Here is a 25,980-nt window from a genome sequence, read left to right as displayed (position 1 = left end):
ATGACCCCCACTGATGCGGGTGCCTTCACCCTGCCTCTGCTCTCCGTCTGAGTGTTTGGGTGGACAATAGCCCCTACTTTCTTTCCGACTGTTTGCCTCTTCAACGTCCAGGCATGGATGATAGACAAAACATATTACAAGGTTCAATTTATCATAGTGTGACATGAGGAGTGGACAACAAGATGGGCTGTACAGACAGAGGAAGAGATAGAAGGCACTTCATTGCTCTAACCAAAGTCCTTCAGCAAGGAGGCAGACATTGACATACGGTGGAGTCGTCAAGCTAATTGTTGTTTGAATTACCTGTTATGATCCGATGACAAATCTCTCACTCTCTTGCCACCAGAGCGGAAAATGTTTCCGGGGATTGGCATGATCTTTTGCGAGTGTGTAAACCTGGCTTCAACAAGATGGATAAATGCAATTATTGGGCAGACCTGGAGAGGAGGAAATCCATTTAAAGCCCGTAAAGCTAAGCAGGGGCCGTGGTTAATTCATTTGGCCAATTTACGGGTGATGTACGAGTGTCAGGGCACATTAGTCAGGCTGGGGAGAGGTAAGTGTGTGTTGGTTCAGTCGAGTGGATGGATGAGGGTGCGTGCGTGCGCGTGTGTGTGTGTGTTTGGGGGGGGGGTTACATGTGAAGATGCTTATTGGTTGCAGAGCAGTTTCCTTGGGACCTGGTTCCCTACTCCGACGGAGCACCCCCCCCCCCCCCCCACCAACCTCACTTTTGCCATCTCAGTGGACAAAACAAATGGAGCTTGGACATTGAAATGACGAAAAGATGCACTGAGAGCTTAGTGTGGGATTGCTTTGCAAATGAGGTGGGGAAACGTGGCCGCGGTCCGCTGCACGGTAGAGTGAATACCAGCACCGTGTGTTATCCAGTCGGCTCAATCAGGTGCTGTCGTCTCTCCCATGTCCTCGACTTTAAATGACTGCTTTTTCTGTACGCAGCAGTTGTGGCCAGACTATGACCAATCATAGTAATTTAACACCCTCAAAGAGCAGACTTTTGTGTCAATCTATCAAGTAGAGAGTGTACCAACATTGTAATTTCTGTGTAATTGGAAGAGACTGAAACATTAAGATGATAAACAACAAAGCTGAATAAAAAACTAATAAAATGATGTCGTTTTGGGGTTTTTGTTGATGTTGACCACTGACCCAGATTGATTTTCTTACCCCATGAAGTCAGGAGATTTTCAAATTGAGTCAGCGTTCGCCTCACCTGCTTGCACGCTCACCGATGTCACTTTTATTCTATGAACATGTTGACGGTGTTTATGGCCCAGTTCAAACCTGGCATTAACGTGGGTCCTGAGTGATCCTGACACAAGCGGCCGGCTCTGAGAACAGGTGCGGATGCGCTCATGACGCATTGAGGACCTATGCAGATCAGATCACTTCAACTGCAGTCAGAGATGGTGGTCTAGGCTGCATGGGCCACATTTAGCAATGTGAACACGAATGTGACCCGAGCTGGATGTTCGCTCAGTTAGAAACTCTTTCTCATGTTATAGGACAATCTAGCTCAATCTCTCTCTTTTTAAACGGATAATAATATTCCAGGAAAATCATCTGAACGAGGTGGTGTTTCCTTCGGTAGAATTTAATGTCAGTGACCTAAATGACGGGATGCGTTTGTACATTCTATACATGGCCAAAAAAAAAAGTAAGTAGAGAATTAACCTGCCGCAATAAAAAAAAAAAAGAATCCCTCATGCGCTTTCTCATGTTACAAACATTTTCAGTATGTGTTCCATTGATTGCAAAGATTATTGACTGCAAGAACCACCTCTACACTAATGACATATATGAAGATGCATACCAGCACCAGGTGTGAAAAAACGGATCCTCTGCCAGGTCAAAACAGGGCGTCAGGTGTCCCTGAAGCGGTCTTGTACAGAGTGGGCTGGTTTGTGTATCGCTCCTTCGATTTATTGATATTAGATGGCTTATATTGGCTTTGTCTGTTACAGAGCTATTGCTTCAGTCGAGCAACCCTCAATGGTTACAGATGTTGAGCGGTATGTAAAAGCGGTGGTTTTTATTCTGGCTGGTGAGAGGTATTGGGTGAAGCTTTGGTTTACAACTCCAAACCACAGCCTGAACAAGGGCACGGTTGCTATCAGGGTTGGAACAGGCTCTGAGAGCGACCTCTCTCACTATGATGCCGATGCTTTTTAAGTGGTTGACTGCTTCGCATCATGCTTAAGCGCTCCTTGGTTTCCAGTAGTTTTGGACCGCTGGTGTGCATATTTGTTGGCACAGTGTGTTAGAAGCAGTTTGTATAAGCATTTGTCACCTGACAGCAAGGCAGCGGGGCCTCAGGAAACCAGAGTCAGTGTGAATGTGGAGGCTTGTCAGAGACAGGTGCCATTGCTGCCGCTCATGCCTGCCGCACAGCAGCTGGGGGAAGACTAAGGCCCACGGTCAAGTGTGGGCCATTGGGATACGGCCTCAGTTTGAATCCCCTGCCAGTGGGAGATCAGATGGACAAGCCTCACTGCAGTCTGGTGGCTTAAGGCTGAAACATGCTGCATGGGCCTGTGCATGCGCCCTCTGCAGCCGCTGGGTGTACTGTCCAGTGCATACTTGTCATCCTTACACTTTTTATTGGGAGAGAGGCTTAAAATAAAGTTTGACAACAAGATTCTCCTATAAACACTTTCTTATGGAGTGTCTTATTCCTTAAGATGTTCTGATACTCTTCAGATCGTAAGGGCAGCATTTGATTGCCTAATAAACTTACTTTCTAAAGAGTTTACAGGTTAAAATGGATGACTGCAAACATTAGAAGTCAAGCGTATCTGGTTTGTCTCGCAATTTGAAAATTAAGGAATTACATCGCACCCAGCAAGAGTCAATCAGCAGCATTGAATTGGATGCTGAAGTCTACATGACCTATCATTTGCTGGTGACAACAACAATAAAAGTCAGACATTCTCTCTGTCATTGTTCAGTTCACTGGAGCAAATGATTTTACCCTTGTTTTTGTGATGCATTTGCCACACAAGCCAAAGCAAAACAAAAAGGAAACTTGTGTACTCGTAATGGGAATCTGCATGTTTGTCAGGTTTAAAATACCTGTACTTATGTGGGTATGTGCGGTGTAAGAAGTGTATAACTAGCTTTCAACCTCCCGTTGTGTAGTATTTTGATGTCTCTACAGTCCCAACAGTACTAGAGAATATTATACTATAAAACAGCGGTTTAGCCCCACTCCCAAGCAGAGCAATGGCACCGCTAGAGAGCTGAACAGGAAAACCTCCCCCATCCTCTCAAAACAGTGGGTTAGTGGATGGGCCTGCGAGCCATTAGAGCGAGTCCTCAGAGCTTTCCAGGGGAAGTTCCACGGACCTTGTCTTCTCATTTTCAACAACCGCCTTTGGGATCACTCTTGAGTGCTGCAATCTGAAAATCCATTGCCGTAAATATGCAGATCCAGTCATCATCTGCTCCTAATTCGCTTGCTCGCTTCTTCCCAGGTGCTTGCTAACCCTCACGGGAGAACAACTGCTGGCTGCTGTCTACGAGCCAGAGGAATTCCTCACCCCGACTCAGAAAAAGAGAACTTGTGGAAGTTTTCTATATGCTCCCACAGATCATTTTACATCAGTAGACGTGCCTCTCGACACAACTGTTCCCAGTTAGTGGCGAGCTGCCAGTCTTATTACGGTCACCAGTAGGACAAATGTTTTTCACTACCACTGTATTTAGTTTCACACTATGCGGCTTGGTTGTAAAGTTATTCAAGCTGGGGAACCAACCTTTTTTACCTTCTTCCTCTTATGCCTTGGTGGATTCAGATGTAAACATTGGCCTCAGTTGTGTATTATATAGTCATGTTCTGTTTTACGTGGCGTACATTTAGCCTGAAACATACGGTTGCGGTTTAATGTGATTCACTTTAAGTGCAAGAGGGAATTAAAGAAAATGAATGCTGTTACCCCACCGAGCAGCTTGGGAATTTATCTTCCTTTTCTTTTCTTTTTTTTTTTCAGTAATACCCAAGAATAAAGATTTGGTGGTTATGCTCCCACTGAAAGCATTTTATTCCTGACATTAATGAGGTCAGTCAGTGCATTTAATTTGCTGTTATTTAGCTCTGTGGTCGTGTTAAATCATAAACAGGCAAGAAGGAGGCCTTGCTAACTGTGAGCGATGAATAAATAGCCAAACTCGGACCTGAAGTTGAGGAGATTCTTGTTTCTTGGCCGGCTAGATCGACTGTTGGAGCTCCCTGGCCCGAGAATGAGATGCTGTGGTCTGAGACGCTGGGAAAGTCGACCTCTAATTGTTCACAGAAGCCATTGGCAGGAGGAGCTGAGAAATGATGATTGAGGCATCAAAATGGGTGGATGCTGAGATGAGACCGCTACCACTTGCCATTCTGTTTTTTTTTTTTTTTTTTTTGGGTTTTTTTTTTTTTTTTTCAGGAAAGGAGTCAAGCCCAGAGGGATTCTCCCCAGTGACAAACTGGTTGTCGTAAATAGACAGAAAATCTCTTTTCCCCCTCCGAAAAGAAAATCAAACTCCTTTTTCCTTGGCTCACTTTTAAGAGACAGACAATTTCTTCACGTTTTAAATTGGCCTTGTCATGTGGTTTCCTCAACTGGGCTGCCGGGAGCCGACTGTTTCCACATAGGCCAATGTTCTGTACCAGTTTCGGTTTCAAGATAAATAGGGTCTGTTCTTTTTTTTTTTTGCTGGCATTGATCACTGTGGTATTAAACTTCCAATTTTTCCCAAAAGCTAACACAGTCATGCGCTTGTATTCTTCACGCCTTTTTGATCTCTGTCACAGTTGCTTGGCACATCTGCCTCCCTGTCGTATAACACCGCCACAGCCCTCTAGCCCTCCCCTCATCCCCACTTGTAGCACAAATCCAGTATTTCTGGTGTTTTTCTATGTGCCATAATTTAGCAAATAACATCAGTAATGATTCAATTGAGCATAAAGTAATTGAGAGGCGGCCTGCTTGCCATCTGTCTAGTGAGATTACTACTCTCTGTGTAATTAAACGTGTGACCTTGCGGCTGTGGTGGGAGGTGCCATTGGGCAGCCGCCGCCAAAAAGGCCAGGCCATCTTATTTGTAAATCGGTGTGGGGGGGGGGGGGGGGGGAGTTTGTGGGAGGGGGTTGATGTGCAGCTGCTAAAGATAGCGCAGGTTAATGTGGGTCTAGCTTAAGTGGTAGTCTCCTTTACGATACCCAATTGAACGAGCCAGTGTCAAAGTCGCTGAGCCTCAGTCAATTTGGCAACGGAGAGGAGCCCCACTGAAGTCGGAGTGATCCCTGTGTGCATGCAGTGTAGCCAGACGAGGGTAGAGAAGTAGGGGCCAAAGTGTGTGTGTGTGTGTATGTGTGTGTGCTGGTTTGGTCATGACGGCCTGAATAGAGGCTGCTGTTTTAACTCTTATTTTATGTGTGGTTTTGTTTGGACTCCTGAGGTTTGGTTTCTCTTGGACAGTGTCCAGAGACTACAGGGCCTGCTTCTCCTCAGCTCTCCTGCGAGGTCGACGTGAAGGGCCCTGCAAAGCTCTGTGATTGGATTTCAGTCCTGATCTGGTTGTTTTGCTTGGTAAACAGGACATTAAAGACAGGAGAGATGGCGAGCTAATGAGTCTTTGTGTCAGTGTGTTCATGGGGGGGGGTGGGGGTGTGGGGTGGGAGGGGGGGGTTGTTTGGTTCTCAAGCTTTATCCTCTGCATGCATCCGCTATTGTGGTGTCACACACCCAGTTAAGAAGAGGAACCAAAACCCCCATAGTGGCATGCGGTAAAACAAACACACGTAAGAAAGAGAAAATCTTGCAACTGAAAAAGACATCAGCAGGGTTTACTCAGTGTGGGCTGGATGGTGTCTTGCAATACTTCCGCCCAGTGCTTGGAAAAAAAAATCCTTCTTGTTCCTCCAAACAAAAATAACCATTTTAATTACTATGGTTGTGCTATGGTGCAGCCACAGCATGGCTGGCAGGACCCGGCTGAGGTGGCACCGTCCGATGGGGATGGGGACGAGATCTTGGGCCGGCCTCCGGGGAAATTACAGGGTGGCGTTGAGGGGTGCTGTCAGTCTTCGCCCTTTCGAAATAATTGAAGATATATACACAATGTAAGCAGGTTTTTCCTCTCTCTGACATTGTTTCAGCACGTGGAAAGTTTCTCTTTTAAATAACAGCATTGCGCTCTTGCGTTGTTTCTTCCATCCCTATCCTTCTCTCTCTAACCTCTTCAGCCATCAGATGCCTCCCTCCCTCTCTCTCTCTCTCTCTCTCTCTCTCCCTCTCTCTCCCTCTCCACCCAGCCATCCCTCCCCTCTCTCCTTCTTCTCTCTCAGTATGTGCTCTGATTACCTCTCCAAACTGGCAATAAGTTGATTGCTTTACAGAGATGATGTAAGCCTCTGCCCTAGGGTACATCAGGTTGGATTTCTCCTGCTTTATCTTGTAAAGCCTAAATTAACAGCTGGTTTGGTTGGAGTTCTCCTGGATCTGACTAAAGGATTAGGCTTGGTTCTCATGCGAGTCAATCTGGTTTGATTTATTGCAGGTCTATCAAAAAAAGATCAATGGGAGTCCTTTTGAAAGTAAATCCTTAATCGCTCTTTGCACTTACGTGTCATCATTGTGAATTTTTTCCCCCTTCCCTTCTACCTTCCCTTCTCTGTCCTTCCTCCATCTCTCACTCTCTCATTCTTATTCTTTTCTTACACCTCTGCCCTTTCTGTTTTTTTTTTCTACACCCCGCCCTCTCTATCTCTCCAATCTGTGGTAGTGATCTGCCCTGTTGACGGTATCATGGTGAATTGCGGGATAGATTTTTCTCTCTTCTCATTAGTTATCCATCCAAGCAAGGCAGTTCCAAGCCTTGGCTTTAGCATTCTCTGGTTGTGATCACAACCAAAATGAGACCCCGCTGCTTCTTACTCTTCGCTCAAAACTTCACCTAAATCACGCCCCGTCTTCTCTCCATATTAGACTTGTCACTCATCTCTGGCTCGAGGTAACAAGGAAGTTGAAGAATTCATATGTTTGCGTCTGACTTCACAGTCAATATTAATGAACACAAGCCCTTTCTATTGAGGATGAAATGCTGGTGAAAGTAAATATGAGAGCACCCTTGGGGGTTTACTTTTGTATTAGTGTGAAGCTCATTTACATTCTAGTGTTCCTCAACATCGCTGAATCAAAAGATCAGCTGCACATTTTACCTGCCGGTGCTAATCCCTGATGACTTTAGTTTAGGTGTGACTTGCATATTGACATTTAGATTATCACAGACAAATAAACAGAACAGTGCAAGAACAGCGGCCAGAATGCCAAATATTTTTGGCATCAGCCATAAATTCCGTCATCTGCTGCCCTGTTTTGACCCCTCTTGAGTGTTGAAGTGGTGGAACTTCCCCATCGTCAAACCAACACCCTGATTAAAATTTGCTTCTAGACAATTGCAAAGTGACCAGGCTCCAGCCTGTAGTCTTCCTCCATCCTGTAACAGGGCGCATTATTTCGTCTCCTGTTTCCTGCATCTGTTAAGAGGTACAATTTGTAAGAATATGAACAAGCTAGCGCCTCATTAAAATTGTTATTTGATTTTTATGCAATCTGTAGAACGGCAATAAAGCCTTCTCTCCTGAGCTTTGAAGAATTGGAGGAGTTTTAGCTGTAGCTAGTGCATGTTGCATGCCGTCCGGAGAGGAAGAAGCAGTTTTGGAACATCTGAGAAGATGATGGCTGGTGTGAGATAAAGATTCGTTATGTCACAGATGATTTGAATTGGGGGTTTTCATCTCCCGTTTTGCATATTTACTTTTTTTTGGGGGGGGGGGGGGTGGATAAGTTAATGATCATCCTTTTTTCCCCCAGAATATAAGCAGTTTTCTGAATTTCGTAGTTTTTTCATCAACCTTTTCTAATGCGATGCTCGAAACTCAAGTCGTTCCTCACTATTATCTCTGGAGGTACAGTGGACCATCACTGGCTTGCTGGGATTCCTCTAGCGTGTACCTTCTCAAGCAGTGACTTCTGGAGAAATCAGCACCAACAAAGAATAGAACAGCTCACATGCTAATGGTTAGTCACATTGTTAATATAGAACAGGAAGTATCCCAGCCGAAGAACTAGCAAGTGAGTTTAAATAATAAATTCTGATAGATAGATAGATAGATAGATAGATGGTTTTCGTCTACATAAGTTTCTCCACCCAACGGTCTGACCTCCTGTGTCACAGAACCCTCTGGTCTTCACTCGTGTGACCGCTTGGTCAGAAGAGGCGGGAGGGGCTCAGGTCTGATCCGTGTCAAACTCAGGTGTGTCCTCCTGGCATGCTTGACAAGCTGACTGGCAGACCCTGGGTTGGGGTGTGTGAAGGGGTGGAATTGTGTGTGTTTGGGGAAGAGAAAGTGTGTGTATGTGGGGGGGGGGGGTGACAGGATATGTGGGAAGGAAGGGCTTGCTGTCAGCCAGCTGGACCTCTTAATCCCACTGCCTTGGGGAAAGGGTGTGTGTGTGTATTGTGTTTGTCTCATAGAGATTTGTCAATTTTAGCACACCTCTGCTCCACTCTTCGGCCCAGCTGAGTCCACGGTGTGTGTGTGTGTGTGTGTGTGTGTGTGTGTGTGTGTACGTGTGTGTTTGTGCTCCAGTGAGAGACAACCAGGATTTTGTGTGCACTATGTTTACTGTAGTCCTCGCTTTAACGCCACACAGTATATTTATGTCGAGACGACACAGCCTCTCACCCCCTTGATGTTGGAGAGAGGCGCGGGAGGTTGATGCGAGGTGGAAGTAGGGAACGGGGGTGCTATCCCACATTGCTGTTAGGGGATGGTGGGGGGGGGGGGGGTGGTGATGGGGATGAGGAGGAAGTTGCGAGGGCAACAAACACTGGCATCCCCTCCCATTCTGTCTTGCTAGCCAGCCCACTGTGTATCCACTGTCTCTCCTGTTAAACTGTGTGTGCACTTCATCCTGCGCTACGTCATCCTGTAACGAACTGGCTGATTGCATCATCCGCTTGTCATTCATTAGACACAAAACATAGTATTTTGCTACATTCCATGCAAGCTCTCTCTCTCTCTTTCTCTCTCTCGCTCCCCTCTCTCTCTCTCTCTCTCTCTCTCTCTCTTTTGGCATAGACTTTTGCATATATCACAGGCTGGCAGGCTAAGAGCTTGGGACTTCCCCACGCCACACTCCAAGCCTTTGATCCTTTGCTTTGGAGGTAACATCAAAAGGAGAGGCATAGAAAGGCAGCTACTACTGTGAAGTTCAATGTTCAACTTGATGGCTTGGCTGAGGGCTTTTTTCCTCTCTCCTCCTCTACCACCCCCCCCTTGCTCGCTCCCTTCCCTCTCGCCCTCCCTCCCTCCCTCCTCACGCTGCTCCCTCGATCCCTTCGCTGCATCTCTCAGCTGACAAAAACACAGTTTGTAGCCAAGGGTTTTTTTCCTTTTTTTTTTTATTTTTTTTTATTTGTGCCTCTGACCTCACCTCCATAGAACCTACCTTGCATGAAACAAGACGTCCTCCCCGCATAAACTCAGATATACACACAAAGAATCACACGTCTTTTTTTTTTCCTTGTTTTTTTTTTCTTTCTTTTTTTTATTTTTTTTGACGGTGTGGTAAAAGGTGCAGTTTCGGCACCCGGCCCTCCCCATTCTTTCTCCCTTTCTGTGTGGACAACATGCAGCCTCCTATATTGCAGTTGGTTGCATCAATGCCAAGCCAGGCCCATTGCGGCAGAGGTGTCGGATAGGTTAGCAGGAGGGAGAGGGCATCACGCCATATTGTTTTCTGCTAGAACTCTGTATGGATCCATCCTCTCTACATCACTTCTCCCAAAAGTGAGAGGGGGAGAAAAAAAAGAAGAAGAAAAGATCAAGATGCGTTGGGAGAAAGAGAAACACCTTCTCTTGGTTGCGGTGTTGACACAGGGCGCATGAAGCGTGCAATCATTCTTTCAAAGGAAAACAAACTATTTTCATAATGAACAGCTTGAGTTTCTTATGAAAGTTGCCTAATTTAAGGATGTATCAGATGAAGCCGTGAATTCCCGGTCAAAGCCGGGCTTTGCTGCGGTGTCGTCAAGGCGATCCAGAAAGCTGAGGTGCTCCACTAAATGCTTTTTCGTCTTTTATGAGCTTCTCTGTCTCACTGTGCCAATTAGCAAAGGCGTGTGGCCTGCTTTTCTTCTCCTCTCTCTCTCTTTCTCTCACTCTGCACCCCCCCACTCTTTCTAGATAGATGCTCTCTCTATCATGCACCCGTGCACGCATGCACACACACACACAAACACACACACACAGACACACATTGCCGTATGCACACCAAGCTCATGTTTGGTATATCATTAGCTTAGTGTGCGGGGAGGCGTGCGAGCCTGGGCTCTCTCCTGCCTTATCTCCATGTCAATCACAGCGTGTGTGTGAACATCAGTTGTAATGATCTCCATCCAGCCTGTCTGTGCGTGTTAGCGCCTGGCTTCCCTCGCCCCCGGAGCAAGCCATTCCCTTGCTAATAGATGCAAAATTAAGCTGATCAATAGATGGCCTCAGCTCATTATTGACACGTTATCGCGGCGTGGGATTTTTGTCCGGGGGTTTTATTCCGAGTTAGTTGGAGATGCAAGGCGGGAGGAGCAAAAAAAAAAAAAAAAAAGTTAACAGTCTTCTCCAAATGGCACTTTAATTCAACCTTTCAATTATGTTATATTAAGCTAATTTATTCTCATTCAAACTTATGCAATCTTATGTAATGTTTGAAATGCGAAGGCACTTCTATTTATGCTCCTTGTCCTGTAGGAAGAGTAATTACCTGCTCAGTGGTAGGAAATGAGATGGAGACTTTGTAAAACGCCATATTAAAGATTCATCAATAATTGGCATGTGTGCTGCTGTTTGTGTTGCGGGGGGGGGGGGGGATGAGGGGGAGGTAAAGAGAGAAAGGGAGGGGAGGAGGGAGGGGGGCTCTCATAGACAGATCACCACGTGATTGAGCTAAGTGGTAATTAACTGTGGAAGAGGTGTGTGTTTTTTTGAACTTGTGTTTGCATGTGGGACGCATATATACTGTGTGTGTGTGTGTGTGTGTGTGTCATCAAGCTGATTTGGAGGTGAGCGCTAGAGGGCACGTGGTCAGGTTATAGAGGGGACAGGAGGGGCCAAGAACCCACTCTGGCCCGAGCCACACAGACGTCTTCCCCTGACCCTCCTCGGGTCTTATTGTCGTGGAAGCATCTCCCATTTTAATGAGATCCAATAACTATGCCCTTATCACTTATTTATTCATTAAGCTACCGTAGCAAAGCGGCAGTACCCCACTGTGTGAGCATGCATGTAATTGCTGGTGTGGATATATATATATATTTTTTTATTATCATTATTCTATGCACAATATCACAATACATTAAACAACAATAATAAGGTAGGTAAAAGATAATTGAGTATATATTTAAGAGCTTACAAGTGATGAATTAGACTTGTTGGTAGAGTCAAAAATTCATAAACGCTGCGAGTAATCTGATGATTATTTTCATAGACTGATAGAGACTAATCAATGAATTTTTTAGTCAATAAACTGTTAAGGAAATTTGACGAATACCCTAGTTGACATGTTGAAATAGTTTTGGGGTTTTTTTGTTTGTTTTTTTGGTCCCAGCTGTAGTCCGAAACCCCAAAGTGTCAAATCCTTAGATGTAAGAATCCGGAACAATTAAGTACTTGACATTTTACCTTATTAATTTTTTGTTTAGTTTTTGTTTTTAAATAAAAGCTGAAATGAATTGCGTATTCGAATAGTTCGGGATTACTGTTCTTTCAATCGACTTGATTAATTCGCAGCAGCAATCCAAAACATGAAACCGTATTTCAGATTTGAAATCCTGAGCTGGAGGTGCGCTGAGGTCTCGTGAATATGGGGGCTGAACTGCTTCAAGTTATAAAGGTGCGAAAGAGACAAAAAAAACAGACGGAATGTTTGTTGGTTTCGTATGATGCTTTTGTGAAGATTAATTGCTTGTTTGTGTGTGTGAGATGCCTTCCCACATAATACTTTTCTGATTGATGAGTATGTGTAGGTGGATTTGTGTGATAGTGTGCAGCCGTTTTTCAGAATATCGGAAGTCTTTGTGAAGCCTGAGAGTGTACACATCGTCTCCCTCTGAGGCAAGTTTCATAGCTTCTTTATATCCAGTCTGCCGTTTAACTAATTCAGAGTGAACTCTCGCAGAACAAAACCAGATACCCAACATCAAGGGCAGCGTTCAGCTCTCCTCCAGCACAATAACAAATACAGCATTCTCCAGCATAATGTGGGCGCTGCAATCAGCTTTACTTGTTTCCCTCAGCAGGGCTCAGCTGCTGTTTCACCTTTTTAACTCTTCCCCCTTCATGCCGCTAACCCTGCTTCCTGCAAACAAAGGTAAGCATGTAGCGAGCGTACGAGTTGCCCAACCTTTTCTCCTCCCACCCCCCGGCCCTCGCCTTGCGTAAAGGGCTCAGACACACCTTGGCCTGCAGACGTGACTTAACCACCTCCACGTCGCTTCATGTAGGTCAAACGTGAAGTCTGTTCATGGAAGCCACTTAATCTAATTATTCGCAGTATTTACGAATGCTGTATGCAAATGAAATTAAACAGATGTGTCAGCTGATCAGTTATCCGTGAGGTGTCATTAGATCATGATAAATGTCGAAACATCTTTCAGAGAGAACCAGTAAATCCAGTTCCTGTTGACTTGGTACAGTCAGATAACCTGTTTCCTGGGTGCTGACTGCTAATCTTCATAGGCAGGTAAAGCAGAGTGACTTGTTCGCTGTCACGTTGGCAGTTCCACAGGACGCTTAAGTACCAAGGCTTGATTTTAGTGGTGAAACGAAAACACTGTCACTTTCAAAACAACAACCCTCGTGAATGCCAGTTACTTTTTATTGTAAATAACTCGCCGCGTTGCGCTAAGGTATGACACCGCCAAGCATCCATCTGCGTATAGGTACTGCTCAGTTTTTATACTCCCTCGAGGCGCTTGAGGTCCTCTTGGTTGTTTCAAAGTCAAAAAGGACAGGTGATGCAAGAGTGACACCCACACAAAATGCATCTTAAAACTCTAACTTGATCCACTGGCTTTCACAAACTGAGTTGACACTTCGTTTTCGATCTCCTATTTTATTTTTATGGTTTTCTTAGACTGTTCCTTTGCTTGTTTCTGGTTGGAAACCATTCTTTCCGTTTATGATTGATTGATGATATATAAAAACAGGAATAATGATAATGAGTATTATTATTATTACTATTTTTGCATCCGGATATACTTGCAAATCCCTTTTTACACAGACTTTTCAAGCCACTGTTTCCCCTCACTCTCTGTAGAAAAGTTCCATCTGTGATTCATCACTGAGACTCTGGAGTATTGATGAGACGCCCCTAATTATCCTGGATTAAGTTGCATTTATCAAAAAGGGAAAGTCCTGTGTGACACCCTGTTTGCAACCAGGTTATATTTGTTTCCGAGTTAAAGAAAAAAAAAGGAAAGAGGAGGCATCCTCATCATCAGATTGAAGATGGGAGGAGAAGAACAAGTGCAGCGGAGTGATTCAGGAGAACCACCCGAAAGCCGAGGCATTCTCCAGCAGAGCCTGATGCTAAAGGTGCCAGAGCGCCTGTTCATTAGCGGGGCTGACGGAGGACTAGCTGGCTCCTGCTGGCCTTCACCCTCCCTGCCACTATTTATAGAGCAGCCAAGAGATACTCCTAATGACACAGGCAGAGGGACAGTGGGAGAAAGGGGGGGCTGCAGAAGTCAGAAATGGAACGCTGTTTACTTTCTGAGGCCAGTGGAGAAGTAGGCGTGTTTTGGACTGCGGTCATGTCAGTCCTCTCACTTCCTGGGGCAGAACTCATTGTGTTACCCATCTGCTTCTAATCTTAGTCCATCATCATTCAGAGAATTTTGTTTTTAATGGTGGATTATTGTCTCCTGTAGATTGTTTTAGCTAAGACTGTGTCAATTATGTGTTGTGCAATCCTTTTTTGAAAGGCTCCTGTCAATCAGCTGGTGTTTAAATAGCACATTCACCCGCACCTGCTAAGTAAACAGCGTAAGAGCAAAGCTTACTTATCTCATGAACCTGTGTTCAGGAGAGTGAGACGAACGGCCAGGACAGGCCAGATAAGAGAATCAGAAAGACGGGAAATCTTTAAAAAAATCCCTACCGTACCAGTACCACATTGTTAAGAACCTAATGTGTTCTTTCATGCTCTGCATGAGAAGACCGCTGTGCTTTTTGAGATGTTTTGATAGTTTCACTAGCCTTCACTCTAAAGATGAAGTCTGAACTGGGTGGAGCGGAAGCCAGAGGTCACATGGGCATTCCCCGTTGGAGCGGGTGGTTATTTGAAATTGTCAGGTTGAGTTCTTTCCGTAAGGAAGAGGGGAGAGGCGGTGGAGGAGGAGATTCTAGCGGTAGAAGGGGAGGTTTTGGATCAGGTCGGCAGCCCCGGTGTTGTTGGGGCCAGCGGAACCCCCAAGTGGTTCTAGCTTTGGAGTAAATATAAGGCCCGGCGGACCTCCTTCTGCTCCAGGGCACGCAAACCCCAGGCCTTCTCACAGTCCACTTTTATTTTCCTTGTTGCAAAACGCCTCTGGCTATCAGAGCAGGTAGGGTGTGTTTTTTTCTTTCTTTAATATTTACTCATAAAATGTGTATTAGTAGAACCAAAGCAGCCATGATGGTCCCTGTTGTGTTTCCACAACTTTCACCCATCTTTTTCCTGGAATTCTTGCGCTCACTCTAATTCATTTTACAGTAAAGACACAGACAAATAGCTGTTTATGTGGGATTCTTTTCTTTTTTTTTTAAATTTTTTTTTTCCACGATTTCAAAGGATCTGCATTAAGCTTCATCCTCCCTCAATTACAGAAAATTATTGTTCCCTCCTCAACAACTGGTGTTTGCGTGAGCATGCGTCTCCCCTTCCATCCTGATGGCGAGAACAAAGACTTCCAACGATCTCCGTAACAGATCAAGAGAATATGCTCCATTCTTGTTTTTAAAGGGATAAAACTGTAGTTAAACTGGATGGGTTAATCTTTTAAGCTCTGCGCAGTTTACTTACAGAGCTTCAAATAGGCTTCTCTTACTAGTCTTTATCGTTTCCGACTTTAATAAAGCTCTTTATAACAGTATAGTCTGATTGGTGTAATCTGCAAGCTGTCAATCCCATCTCTGAGTGCTATCCCGGAGGATCTACCCGGCCTGTCCACCAAAGCATGTTGTGAAATGTGGGTGAAGAGGATTGTTCAGGTGTGAAAGAGGGCATGTTGAAGGGGGTGGGGGGGTGTATGTGTGAATGTACATGTGTTCCTCATGTATGAAGAGCTGTGAAATGTGTGTTAGAGGATGCAGACACAGATGGCTCTGTAGAGCAACACCCAGCATCCATATGCCAACTCTAAACCCAAGCTGCTATTTGTCTGCCCCCCCCCCCCCCCATCCCCCTCAACTTCCATGGAGCCCCGGTAGTTCGTCATCATCATCATCTGTCCAATGGTCCCCTGCTGGAAAATGGACCGATTTTTGGAGGCCATATTGGCACATAAGAAGCTCTGTTTGGTACGATACCCTCTGCTCCTTAATCCAAAACCGAACAAGCTGCAGCGTGGCCTCTGCTTCAGCCGCACGTGATAGAGCGCATCAGATGGGAGCTTGATGGAAAAGCAGCTGGTTGCTGACCAGAAATGGATAGAATCCTGCACCTTTCATGTCAGGTCATTCACGCTGAAAAACTTATGAGGAAGATCTCCCCTCCTACCACTTTGTCAATAGCTTATATTGACGTTTGGTTAAAGTTTGATAAAGTGTGGGAATTTTATTTATTTTTATATATATATATATATATATATATATATATAATAAATTTTTTGGTGAGGATCAGTGTCTATCACTGTAGGAGTATTGTGGTGTGTGGATTGGTTAGGGTGTTTTGTGAAGACCCTCTAGCTTTTGACCCAGATATTCAGGACCCAACTTTTTTCTTACCGTCATTGCAGCTGGTGAAGATCTTAGTTCATAAAGAAGCCCATAACATGAGAAACATCTTTTTCCTGATTCCAAACATGAATATTTTCTGCAGTTTTTAGACTTCATGATAATAAATTGGCGACCCGTCCGGGGTGAACCCCGCGGCTGGGAAAGGCTCCAGCCCCCCCATGACCCTTAACAGGAAAAGCGGTAGAAAATGGATGGATGGGTTGGATTGGAAATTGTAACCTACCTTTTCTCAATATTCTGATGTTTTCCAAAACCAACCCACTAATCCCTTAATTAGTAAAATGAATGTCTTGTTAATAGTGAATATATTTATTCATTGCGGCCGTACATCCAAGCTGTAGATCAATAGAAGCGGCCTCCATTTTGACTGGTCATTGCAATGTCATCTGCCCCGCCTGTCCTCGCTGCACGCAGTATCTCAGCAACTCCTGAAACTTAAGGATGAATGATTTGAGCTGTGACTTAACAAAACAGAGTTTGGCAGTAACTCAACAATTCATACTTTTGCAATGACACCAAATTTAACGCAGATGTCTAAAAGGCGAGACAACAGAAAGGATGACATTTTATTTCTTCATCCGGATGGCTATGGGACACGCGCTCTGTGACATCATAACGCTCGATAACAACACTTTTCTGGCCGTTTTGAAATTCTGTGTCTTGGGGGCAGAAGTTTACAACAAGCATCTTTTAATTCAGTGATTAAGACTTCATTACATATCGCTGACAGGCTTATTTATAGACTTAACTTATCAGGAGAATAGAAATAAGACCTTGGTCGTCGTCCAATCTGCCACCAAGAGGCCTTCATGTGCCTGGAAAAGCTTTAGATGGTGGGGAAATAGGGACAGCGAGAGTGAGTTCATCCCTCTGTAAGAATTTGGAGGACTCCGTTGTCTTTCACTTCATCAGAGACAATTGAGTCATTCAGCTCCCATTGTGGTGCTGGCCAGGCGAGGAGGGGCGCAGGCTAGGGGGAAGAGAACAAGGGTGGGGTGAGAGGCTGAAAAGGAGAGGGAGAAGCCGTCTGCTGCACAAGCTGGAGTCGGAGCACAACCACTGGGTGGTTCTAAGAGGGTGGGGGTATGTCAAGAGGGGCAGGACAGTGTTTGTGTGTGTGGGAGGGGGGCAGGAAGAGAGACAGAGGAGAGGAGAGAGTTATCCTGGAACTCCAGAGCAATTTGTCACATTGGAATGGCTCTTGAATTACCCGGGGGGCCCCCTCATAGCAGGAGAGTTTTCAGGTCGCTGAGTGGGGAATAGGGAGGGGCTTGGAGCAGCGGAGAGGGTTCAGAGGTCATGGCCTACTCAAGCCCAGGCAGTGCGTCCGTTAGCAGGACAGACAGGCGGGTAGAGAGTGAGAGGAAGGGGGGGCAGAGAGGGGGGTGGTCGGAAAGCGCTGGTGCTTGCCAGGGCTCCGTTTTCCTTGGCATGCTTGTAAAACCTGCAGGAGAGATTAGTGTGTGAGAACATTTGCAATAACGGCGCTGAAGTGGAGCCACTTGTTAGGACATGCGCTCCGACACCCTCCCTCTCCCTGCAGTCTTTCAATGTCTCTCTACCCCATTGCCACACTCAGGGGTGTCACCTTCACGCTCCTCAGAATGTCCTCTCGCTTAGACCCCTCTGTGGGCCGCAGCTGTGTTTGAATATTTGCATGTGTGAGCATGTGTGCACATGCGATGGCAGGACATTCCCATGACTGAATATCACAATTTACACTCCCTCCACTTCAGGACCGGCCTGTCTTCGGCCCCTCTGGCACCAATGGACCTTGTCTAGAATTACCTCATAGATGACAGCAGCTCAGTCACTCTCTTCCTCTTCTTTTACTGTTAAAACACAGCCCCCCTCCCTCCCCCAGCTCCCCTTCATGACAATTAATACCCAGTGTGTGTGTGTGTGTGTGTGTGTGTGTGGGGGGGGGGGGGGTTCATAAAAAACCCACAACTCCAGAGTTTTTACAGCCTTTCCCTTTTCCATTCTAGGACAGACAAACAAGCATAAACAAAACCCTGTTTGTAGCAGTAAAAGTGTTCTAGGGGTCATAAATGGCTGGTAGTGGTAGAGAAAGACCAGCCAGTGTTTTTTGTATCCTTGCAGGGGCTCCAACAGTGGACATGGAGTCAATAACTCCCTCCAGCGTCTACCACTGGCAGGCACCCCATGGTGAACTCTTCGCTAATTACCACTGATTTAGACACAGTCTCAGGAAGGGTCGTGACACACTCGCTCTGACCACCACTGACATGTACACACACACACATGCAAACACACTCTTGGATACAGACTAGTGGCCACTCTTTGCTTGATGGCAACACAAAGAAATGGAATCCAACCGGCTTGTCATAAAATTTGCCAGTCCACTTGTCATCATTTGGACAGAAACCTTGTGTGTAATAGAGCAGGAGGAGAATTTATAGCGGATCACCTTTTTCTGACTTTTAGGTCACCAAGTGATGCAATATGCTTTTATTTTAATTGGACAACTCCAGAAATTCACCATTTTTTTTCTACTTTTCCACCTTTTTACAGGCTTTTGTAGTGGAGGTTTAGAATATTTTATACTCATGCTCATTGAACCTACAGTATTTTAATAATTAGTTTTATTTGACCTTTTTTTATTCCATTCAGTCAGAGGCAACCATGGGTCGTGGGCATTATGTTTATCTATCCGTACGCCCTCCTCTCATTAACAAGATATCTAAGGAATGCCACGGAAGAAGTTCTTCAAATTCGGCACAAATGTCCACTAGGAGCCAAAGATGAACTGGAAAGATTCTGAGGTTCAAATGTCAAGATCGCTCTACGGAACATCTTGAGGGGTACTTCTCAAACATGGAATCAATGTTTGCTTGCAGTTAAGGATGAAGTAATTAGAGTTTGGCGGTTTGAGGTCACAGGTGGCACGGTGGTGCAGTGTTTAGCACTGTGACCTCATAGTAAGAAGGTTCCGGGTTCCAGCCCCGGCACAATCGCGGGATCTTTCATTGTGGAGTTTGCATGTTTCCCTGTGTCTGCGTGGGTTCTCTCCGAATTGCTGTCTCTCCAAAGACATGTAAGAGGGGACGAGGTTAATCCATACTCTAAACTGACCGTAGGCGTGGCTGTGAGAGCGAATGGTTTTCTGTTTATATGTGTTGGCCCTGCGATGGACTGACGACCTGTCCAGGTTGAACCCCGCCCTTAACAGGATTAACAGTAGAAAATACATGGATGGATGGTTTAAGGTCAAAGATCAAGGTTACTGCTCATACACAAATAATTTTACAAATTCTGGCTCAAGTCTGTTAATTTCCCTTCAAGTCTTCACCACACATAAATCTGGACGAATGCGGACTGTGACTGTACCGGTTGGCCGAAGTATACTGTAGCGAGGTGGTAATTCTAGTGTAAACTTTATCTCATACATCACCTTTGAGGAAATCGAGAGACCAGATTTCCAAAAAGCCACCGGTGTTACATTTATGACAGGTGTAGCTCAGGATATTCAGCTCAACAGATGTTTCCCTCCCTCAGTATTTCAGAGACTTAGCGCTAAGAAAAAGTTGCCCATTCCAAAGCCCTCTGAAACAAAACAGCTGCTGTGGCCTCTTTTTCTCCAACTAGGTGGCCGTGACATCGATAAGAACAGCTTGGACCACATACTGGAGCAAGGTCATCACCTGCCAGTCAATGGCTAACAAATCTATAAAGAATTTCCCGTTTAGGGAGAGGTAATATCCTGTGACATAATCATTTTAATGGCAGCGCTTGTTAGTTTTATATTACAATCCAAACAGGTTAAGATTAGGACGGGTGCGTCACTATTTCAGTCAACACAGCAAATATCATCACATTTACAGTACACCAACCCGTTTTTAACACAGACAGATGTTTCTCATGACCCTGCTTATCTTTTGTCTGTGTGTGTGTGAGAGAGAGAGAGAGAGAGAAAGAGAGAGGGGGGGACTTCTGATTGAGTCCAAGTCAATCATTTATGGAGGCAGTCAGGAGGTCTAGCCTCAGAGGAGCGTGGTGAGACGCCACACTCTAACCTCTTTATGGCATCCAATAAAAATTTGACAACAGTCACATTTATGATAGTAGGTCATCTTAGAGCCACAGCCCGTGTACAGCAATACTCTAACCTTCTGCCCCCCGTACCTGAGTCACTTAAATCACTTGTAGGATAAAGTTTCTCGCTCGTTGTGAGACTGCTTGTCTTTGTTGTGTGTATCCCGATAATAAATACAATTTCTATTGCGCACACATGCTTGAGGCCATCCTCACCCCATCTACGCCTTAATCTTTATTTGCTGTTCCATGTTTTTGAGTCTCCACACCCATTCACCCATCAAGAAATGTCCCTTTTTTGTCTTATTTTTAATTTGTTGTTTTGTTTTGTTTTTTGACTTTTGCTTTCTGCATTGTTAACATGTTTTGTTTCTTTCTTTCCATTCTGTTTCCTTTCTACCATTCAGTACCTACAGATGAAATGGCCCCTTCTAGATGTTCAACCAGGAGGTCTTCAGAGTAGACAAGCACTTAAAGATGCCAGGTCCCCGTCACCGGCACACATCGTTGTAAGTAACTCCACTCGGTATTTCTCCTCCTCTATTTTTTTCCTAGCTCTTCTTCTCTTATTCATGGCAGTAAGACAACTTGGTGTCTTTCTCTTATCCATCCTGAAAACAACTTCACGGTTGTAGCCCCCCCCCCCCACCCCCCTTCCATGAATGGATGTTTTAACTGGAGAATGCAGGTGTGTTTGCATTTAAATCACTAACAAAAAAAAACCCAAAACCGTCACTCAGCTTTAAATTTTGAAGGTCTGTTGTTCCTTGTTTTGTTTTGTTTTTTCTTCCTGTGTGTGTGACTTGATCAGGAGGTGGGTGCCACTGTGGCAGGTGCAGCAGTTGGTCTGTGGACAGCCAGAGAAAATGATAATATCAGGAGAATAAGCCGCTAACACCCTGTGTTTGAGGGCAGTGTGGGGGCGTTCCTTCAACATTGATTACCCTATCCGCAGAGTTGGAGGAGCACTCTGGCAGTTGACTGAGAGAGTTGGCTGGACCGCCATAGCGGCACGCACACACACACACACACACACACACACACACACACACACACACACACACACACACACACACACACACACACACACACACACACACAGCATCCACCTCAGGCATGTCAATATCTAAGAGGCTAGTTGCTCTAGAATGAACACTTGGATGTGAACTTCATAGTTAGCCAAAGGCAGAAAGTTTTCAAGAGGTCAGAGGAAAGGTTGAACATTGGGAGGTGTGTGGATGTGGTCACAGGGTTAGTGAGCCAGGAAAATCAATGAGAGGGGGGATTGAGCAGAATTAATGAGGTGACCATGAATCTGTGGACTATTACTGGCACGGTTGGCTCTTTTGTGTTGTAGTCGTCTATCTCCTACATGTAGTTATGAAAGTGACAATTTGAATAGCGCATAACGATTTTAGTCGAGCGGGCTCATAAATACAGCATCTCTGGAGGGAACAATTCACGGCTGACCCTTTTCACTCCTGCACCCAGTAAGAGAACAAAGTTTGGAATCAATACGGTGCTTCATTTTTATTGCACAACTTTGCACTTGTCTTGCATATTGTCAAGACACACTGTCCCTGCGAGTTACATTTGACATTTGATCAGTTCAGCTACATTTATGGTCTGTAATAAATACCGTCGCGAATAGCTACTTAGAAGTGGGTGAGCTAAGGCCTCCTTGGTATTTTGCCCATTTTAAAATAGCGAGAGTTGACAAGGCTGTTTATTTGAAACAAAAAACCTTGTCAAAAGTTGTTTTTAAGACAAAGAGCTGCAGATGACAGTATTATTTTGAACAAAACAAACCCAGCTCAGGCCGTCCATATCTTGGGCTGCGACGTTATTTTTATACCAAAGAGTTCAGGGGCCTTTTCTTACTCTGTTATTTTAAGAGACGCTGAAGAGGAAAAAAAAAACGAGAAGTCCTATGAAGCCATTAAACTGGTCGTAGGCAGCGAAAGCTGCAGGTAAATGCTTGTGGTTTTATCCTGCGATGAGTCATATGGCTGTAAATACTTACACCACCTCACATGCAACTAAATGTCTGCTTTAAAATTCACTTTTAAAGGGAGTCTGGGAACAACAACACTTTATTGGTTGTAGTTTCAACTTTTAAGAATGCAAGAGGACCATAATAACATTGTCGTAAGTTGTTTAATTAGGTTGGTTAAGAGTTGTGCACGAAACAAATATAGAATTATGTTCTCTAGCTATATTAAAGCGTGTGTTTTTCTCAAGTGCACTCAAATCAAACTTTATTCAAGTTGTCAACAAAACAAATCCTCGCTCGTAAATACGGAGAAGCTATAGGGTTGCCAGATGAAGCTGAAGCTCAATCAGCTTGTAGTAACACGTGCATATGGTAAAAAAAAACTGCTAAAACTACTGCATGTTGTACTAGCAAAAAAACCAAAAACAGTACGTTATTTTGTCATGTTGAAAGCACTGTTGTAACTTCTGTCCATTTACTTCTGCTTGATTTGTTTTCATGAGGTGGTGTTTCGGCGTTCGTGTTAAAGCATTTGTTGTTGTTTTTTTATATTCACAACTCAGAAACTGCTAAAGTTGAGAGACTGTTTCAAATCCTCAAGTTGTTTTTGTCGGGTCAATAAAGCTGTTAGATAAGATGATAAATAACACGGTTTTCTTTTCGTCAGCACACGCACTCATAAGATCAGAGTGGCGGCGGCATCTCTGCCCAGACACGCGGGATGACATTGAACGTGAAATACAGCTTGTATTGTTGCTGCTCCTGCATCCACCTCTGGCTGAGAAGGAAGTGTGATCGAATGTTTCTCCCGGTTTGCATCATACTAGCTGTCTTACATATAGAAAAAGAAAGATTATTGTGGACAGCAGCGTGAATGCCAATGATAACCCCACACGGACTCCTGCTGGTGTCACTCAACCAAGCTTCTTTTACAAGATGTTCCAGTACGTGATCCTCTTATCAATAAATTGGGCTGTAAACAGTAGTTTCTTTTTGTTTGCAAATGCAAAGAAATACTCAGGCACCTTGACCTCTCTCTGCCTGGAGCGCTAGCAGGCTGCATTGGCAGTGATAAGAAGCCGTTGATTGGCCTGTTAGATAAGAGCCATCAAAAGTGTTAGCGACCCTAAGACAGTTCAAACAACGCTAGAAAGACCACAAGGGTGGAGTGGGAAAGATAGAGATGGTTGTAGATAAAATCCAGAAAGTCACGGCTGAGGATGGAGGAAAAAGATGGACACGGACGGACATTCTCCAGCTGGAGGGCTCGGTTGGGGGGGGGGGGGGTGTCTGGAGGATCAGCTGAGAAAAGGAAGTGACCTCATGCCGCCTGGTCTTTCTGAGGGCATGCTGTATGGCTCCTGTTTACCATGCACTCAAAGGGGGCGTCACAGGACCTTTTTGAAGTGCTTGACCACCCCGCAGGCAGCCTCAAAACCTGCCGCCGCTGAACTTTTATGCCATTGGCTGAAAGTTATTCAATATTTATCCACCCATTGATGTGTATTTTTTTGACGGAGAGACTCAAGACAGATTTTAGGCCTCACACAGCTCCTGAGGAAAGTATCACAAACAGTGTTTGCTTTGTCAAGTTGTCTTTTACTGTGTTGTTGTAATTTTACGTTGCGGGTTTGAAGAGTCTTTGTGGAGACAAGGCTGCAGGACATGGCTTGGATCTGGTTTTGTGTGTGTGTGTGTGTGTGTGTGTGTGTGTGTGTGTTTGTGTGTTTACTACTATTATTCAGCGATTACCACATTATTTCCGTACCACAACGTATAAAAGTCACATAAATCCACTCCAAGTGTGCGTGATAGCAATGCAGAAAAGGACTCAGTGGGAGTCCGTGTCCATGTCAGTGATGTCATGACATAATGTAGCCAAAATGTATTAAACCATCATTTCTCACCATCATGTAATCAAACTTTTTTTTTTTTTAATTTAAAAATGGCGCCTCTGGAATGAAATGTGAAAGCAGCACTGTGATGCAAACTGCTCTAATTGAATCACGTTTCTTAATTTGCCGTTCTGGGAATTGGGGCAGAAACATGCACATGTCAAGAGCAAACACACACAAACTACTTTCCTGAAATTCACGTGCATATACACACACACACACTGCCTTAGCGTCTCGAGCCTAGCCCCGATCGAACAATGTCTCCATTGTTTTGTGGGCTTTCACTGGCAGCAGGGGATGGCTGGAGTGTTAACCATTTCCCGACTGTGCCTCACTGTGTTATTGTGTGTGTGTTTGTGTCAGAGGTAGTGAAGCATGGGCTCAGGGATGAGGAGAGGGAGGGCACTTGCTCCAAGTGTATGGTAATTATTGTGGAGGAAGTGATGGAATCTGGCCATTTTTACGGCTGGAGAGACCTCCCACCTCAGCCTTTACAACCGGTCAACTCGCGTAGTTTGTTTCCATTCAGATATACTTTTTTTCTCTAAAGAATGCGTACCGGGATGAGGCTGTGTGAAAAGAGCTGACATGTTTTTGATATTGTATATTAGAAACAAAACAAAACAAGAGGAGTGTGTTTCAGTTTAGACGCACAACAATTACTCTGTGGATCCTTCAATGGGCCAAAGGACTGGACAGGCATGCGACTGCTTCTCTCGGTCAGTGTTAGAAAAGACAGAGTCGGCATCACATTCACCTTCCTTGACTGTTTCTCTGTCCATTCTGGACAAATGAGGATAAAGGGGGCTTCCTGTGGTCTGAATGGACCGTGCACCTGGGCCGGCCAGACAATTGCTGCGGACTCTAGGAGGCCTGGCCTCCTCTGCTGTTAATGAGCGACCCCATGGTCAGCAGGCACCACCCATACACTGCCCTTAGGACTTCACCGAGAAAACCCTCTCTGTCTTGACTTATGCCAACCATTAGCTGCCCTTCCTCTCCCCATTCTGAACCCTTTTCCAAACAACCTCTAGCTTTTGTCGTCTTTGTGTGCATCATCTCTGTCTAAGCTTCGCCATAAGAGAAAACAAGTTTCACGCATTTATTCAGTGCTCTTTTGGGTCCAAAGTTGCACAATGCTGGTGGCATTTAGGCTTGGGCAACATGTTAATATATAACAGGGCGCTGGGAACCCATTTGTCCATTTCTTATCTTTTGGCTATTTTAGGCAACTCAAGCTCTCGTGCATGTGCAGGACCGACATTTGATCTAATTACTGAACTTGACAAAAAGACACTCAACTATTTATTTAGAAATAGTTTCTTTATCAAGAAACTATGAACTTGTCAATATTGCAAAAAAAAAAAAGACCTCTTTGAAGATTTTCTACGTGTTGCCGACTCCCAAGGCCTTGTTTCTACGTACGTAAGTCTGGAGTGGGTAAACACACTAATCCATTTGAAGTCTGTTCAGCGGACACGTCAGTGATTTTCCACTTGTTTGCAGAGCTTCTCTTCTTTGTTTATGTTGTGTTCAGGTATTTGAGTACATTGCAAAAAATATTTGCAGCAGATTTCAGATAGACCATGAACCATGGGCTAGCCAAAACAAGCTAACGGGCTACAAGTAAGCTAAGTCACAAATTTTTGCTACCTCTGCAGCTAACGGAGTAAATGAGCCTCTCACATAGTGTAATGTGTGTTATATGATACTAACTACACCAGACGTCCGTGTGTGGGTAGGCGGGATAAGCTAGAGATGCTTCTGTCTGTCCACTCTCTCACCCTGCCTCCTCCAGACGAGACGTTTGCTCAAGAGGTCACGCTTACATCATCAGCTCAGGCCAAAAATCGGAGGCCATCGAGACGTGGCGTCAGGCCCTGGCGAGCCGTGACAATGAATATGAGAGTACCTCAATCATTGTATCTGTCTGACAGTCTGGATGGCTGCTTATTCACACAAACAATCCACTC

The 25,980-nt window shown here is 44.9% G+C and overlaps 1 protein-coding gene across 18 annotated transcripts in view; it reads left to right on the top strand.

The window, feature by feature from the left end:
* tcf7l2 (transcription factor 7 like 2) overlaps positions 1-25,980 on the top strand; it is a 101,059-nt gene that overhangs the window by 22,396 nt on the left and 52,683 nt on the right. For 15 of the 18 annotated variants that reach the window (XM_086196102.1, XM_086196101.1, XM_086196091.1 and 12 more), the window contains one exon: positions 20,527-20,628. The exons of the other annotated variants lie outside the window; for them this stretch is intronic. In XM_086196102.1, the coding sequence (XP_086052228.1) occupies positions 20,527-20,628 (102 nt within the window). The remainder of the gene's footprint in view (positions 1-20,526; positions 20,629-25,980) is intronic. 18 annotated transcript variants of the gene reach the window in all.

This window comes from Aulostomus chinensis, chromosome 23 (genome assembly GCF_037954235.1).
Source record: "Aulostomus chinensis isolate RoL2024-O1b breed Wild chromosome 23, RoL_Achi_v1.0, whole genome shotgun sequence".
Lineage (NCBI taxonomy): Eukaryota > Metazoa > Chordata > Actinopteri > Syngnathiformes > Aulostomidae > Aulostomus > Aulostomus chinensis.
Note: the sequence above shows the minus strand (reverse complement) of the source record. Positions and strands in the feature narration are given on the sequence as shown.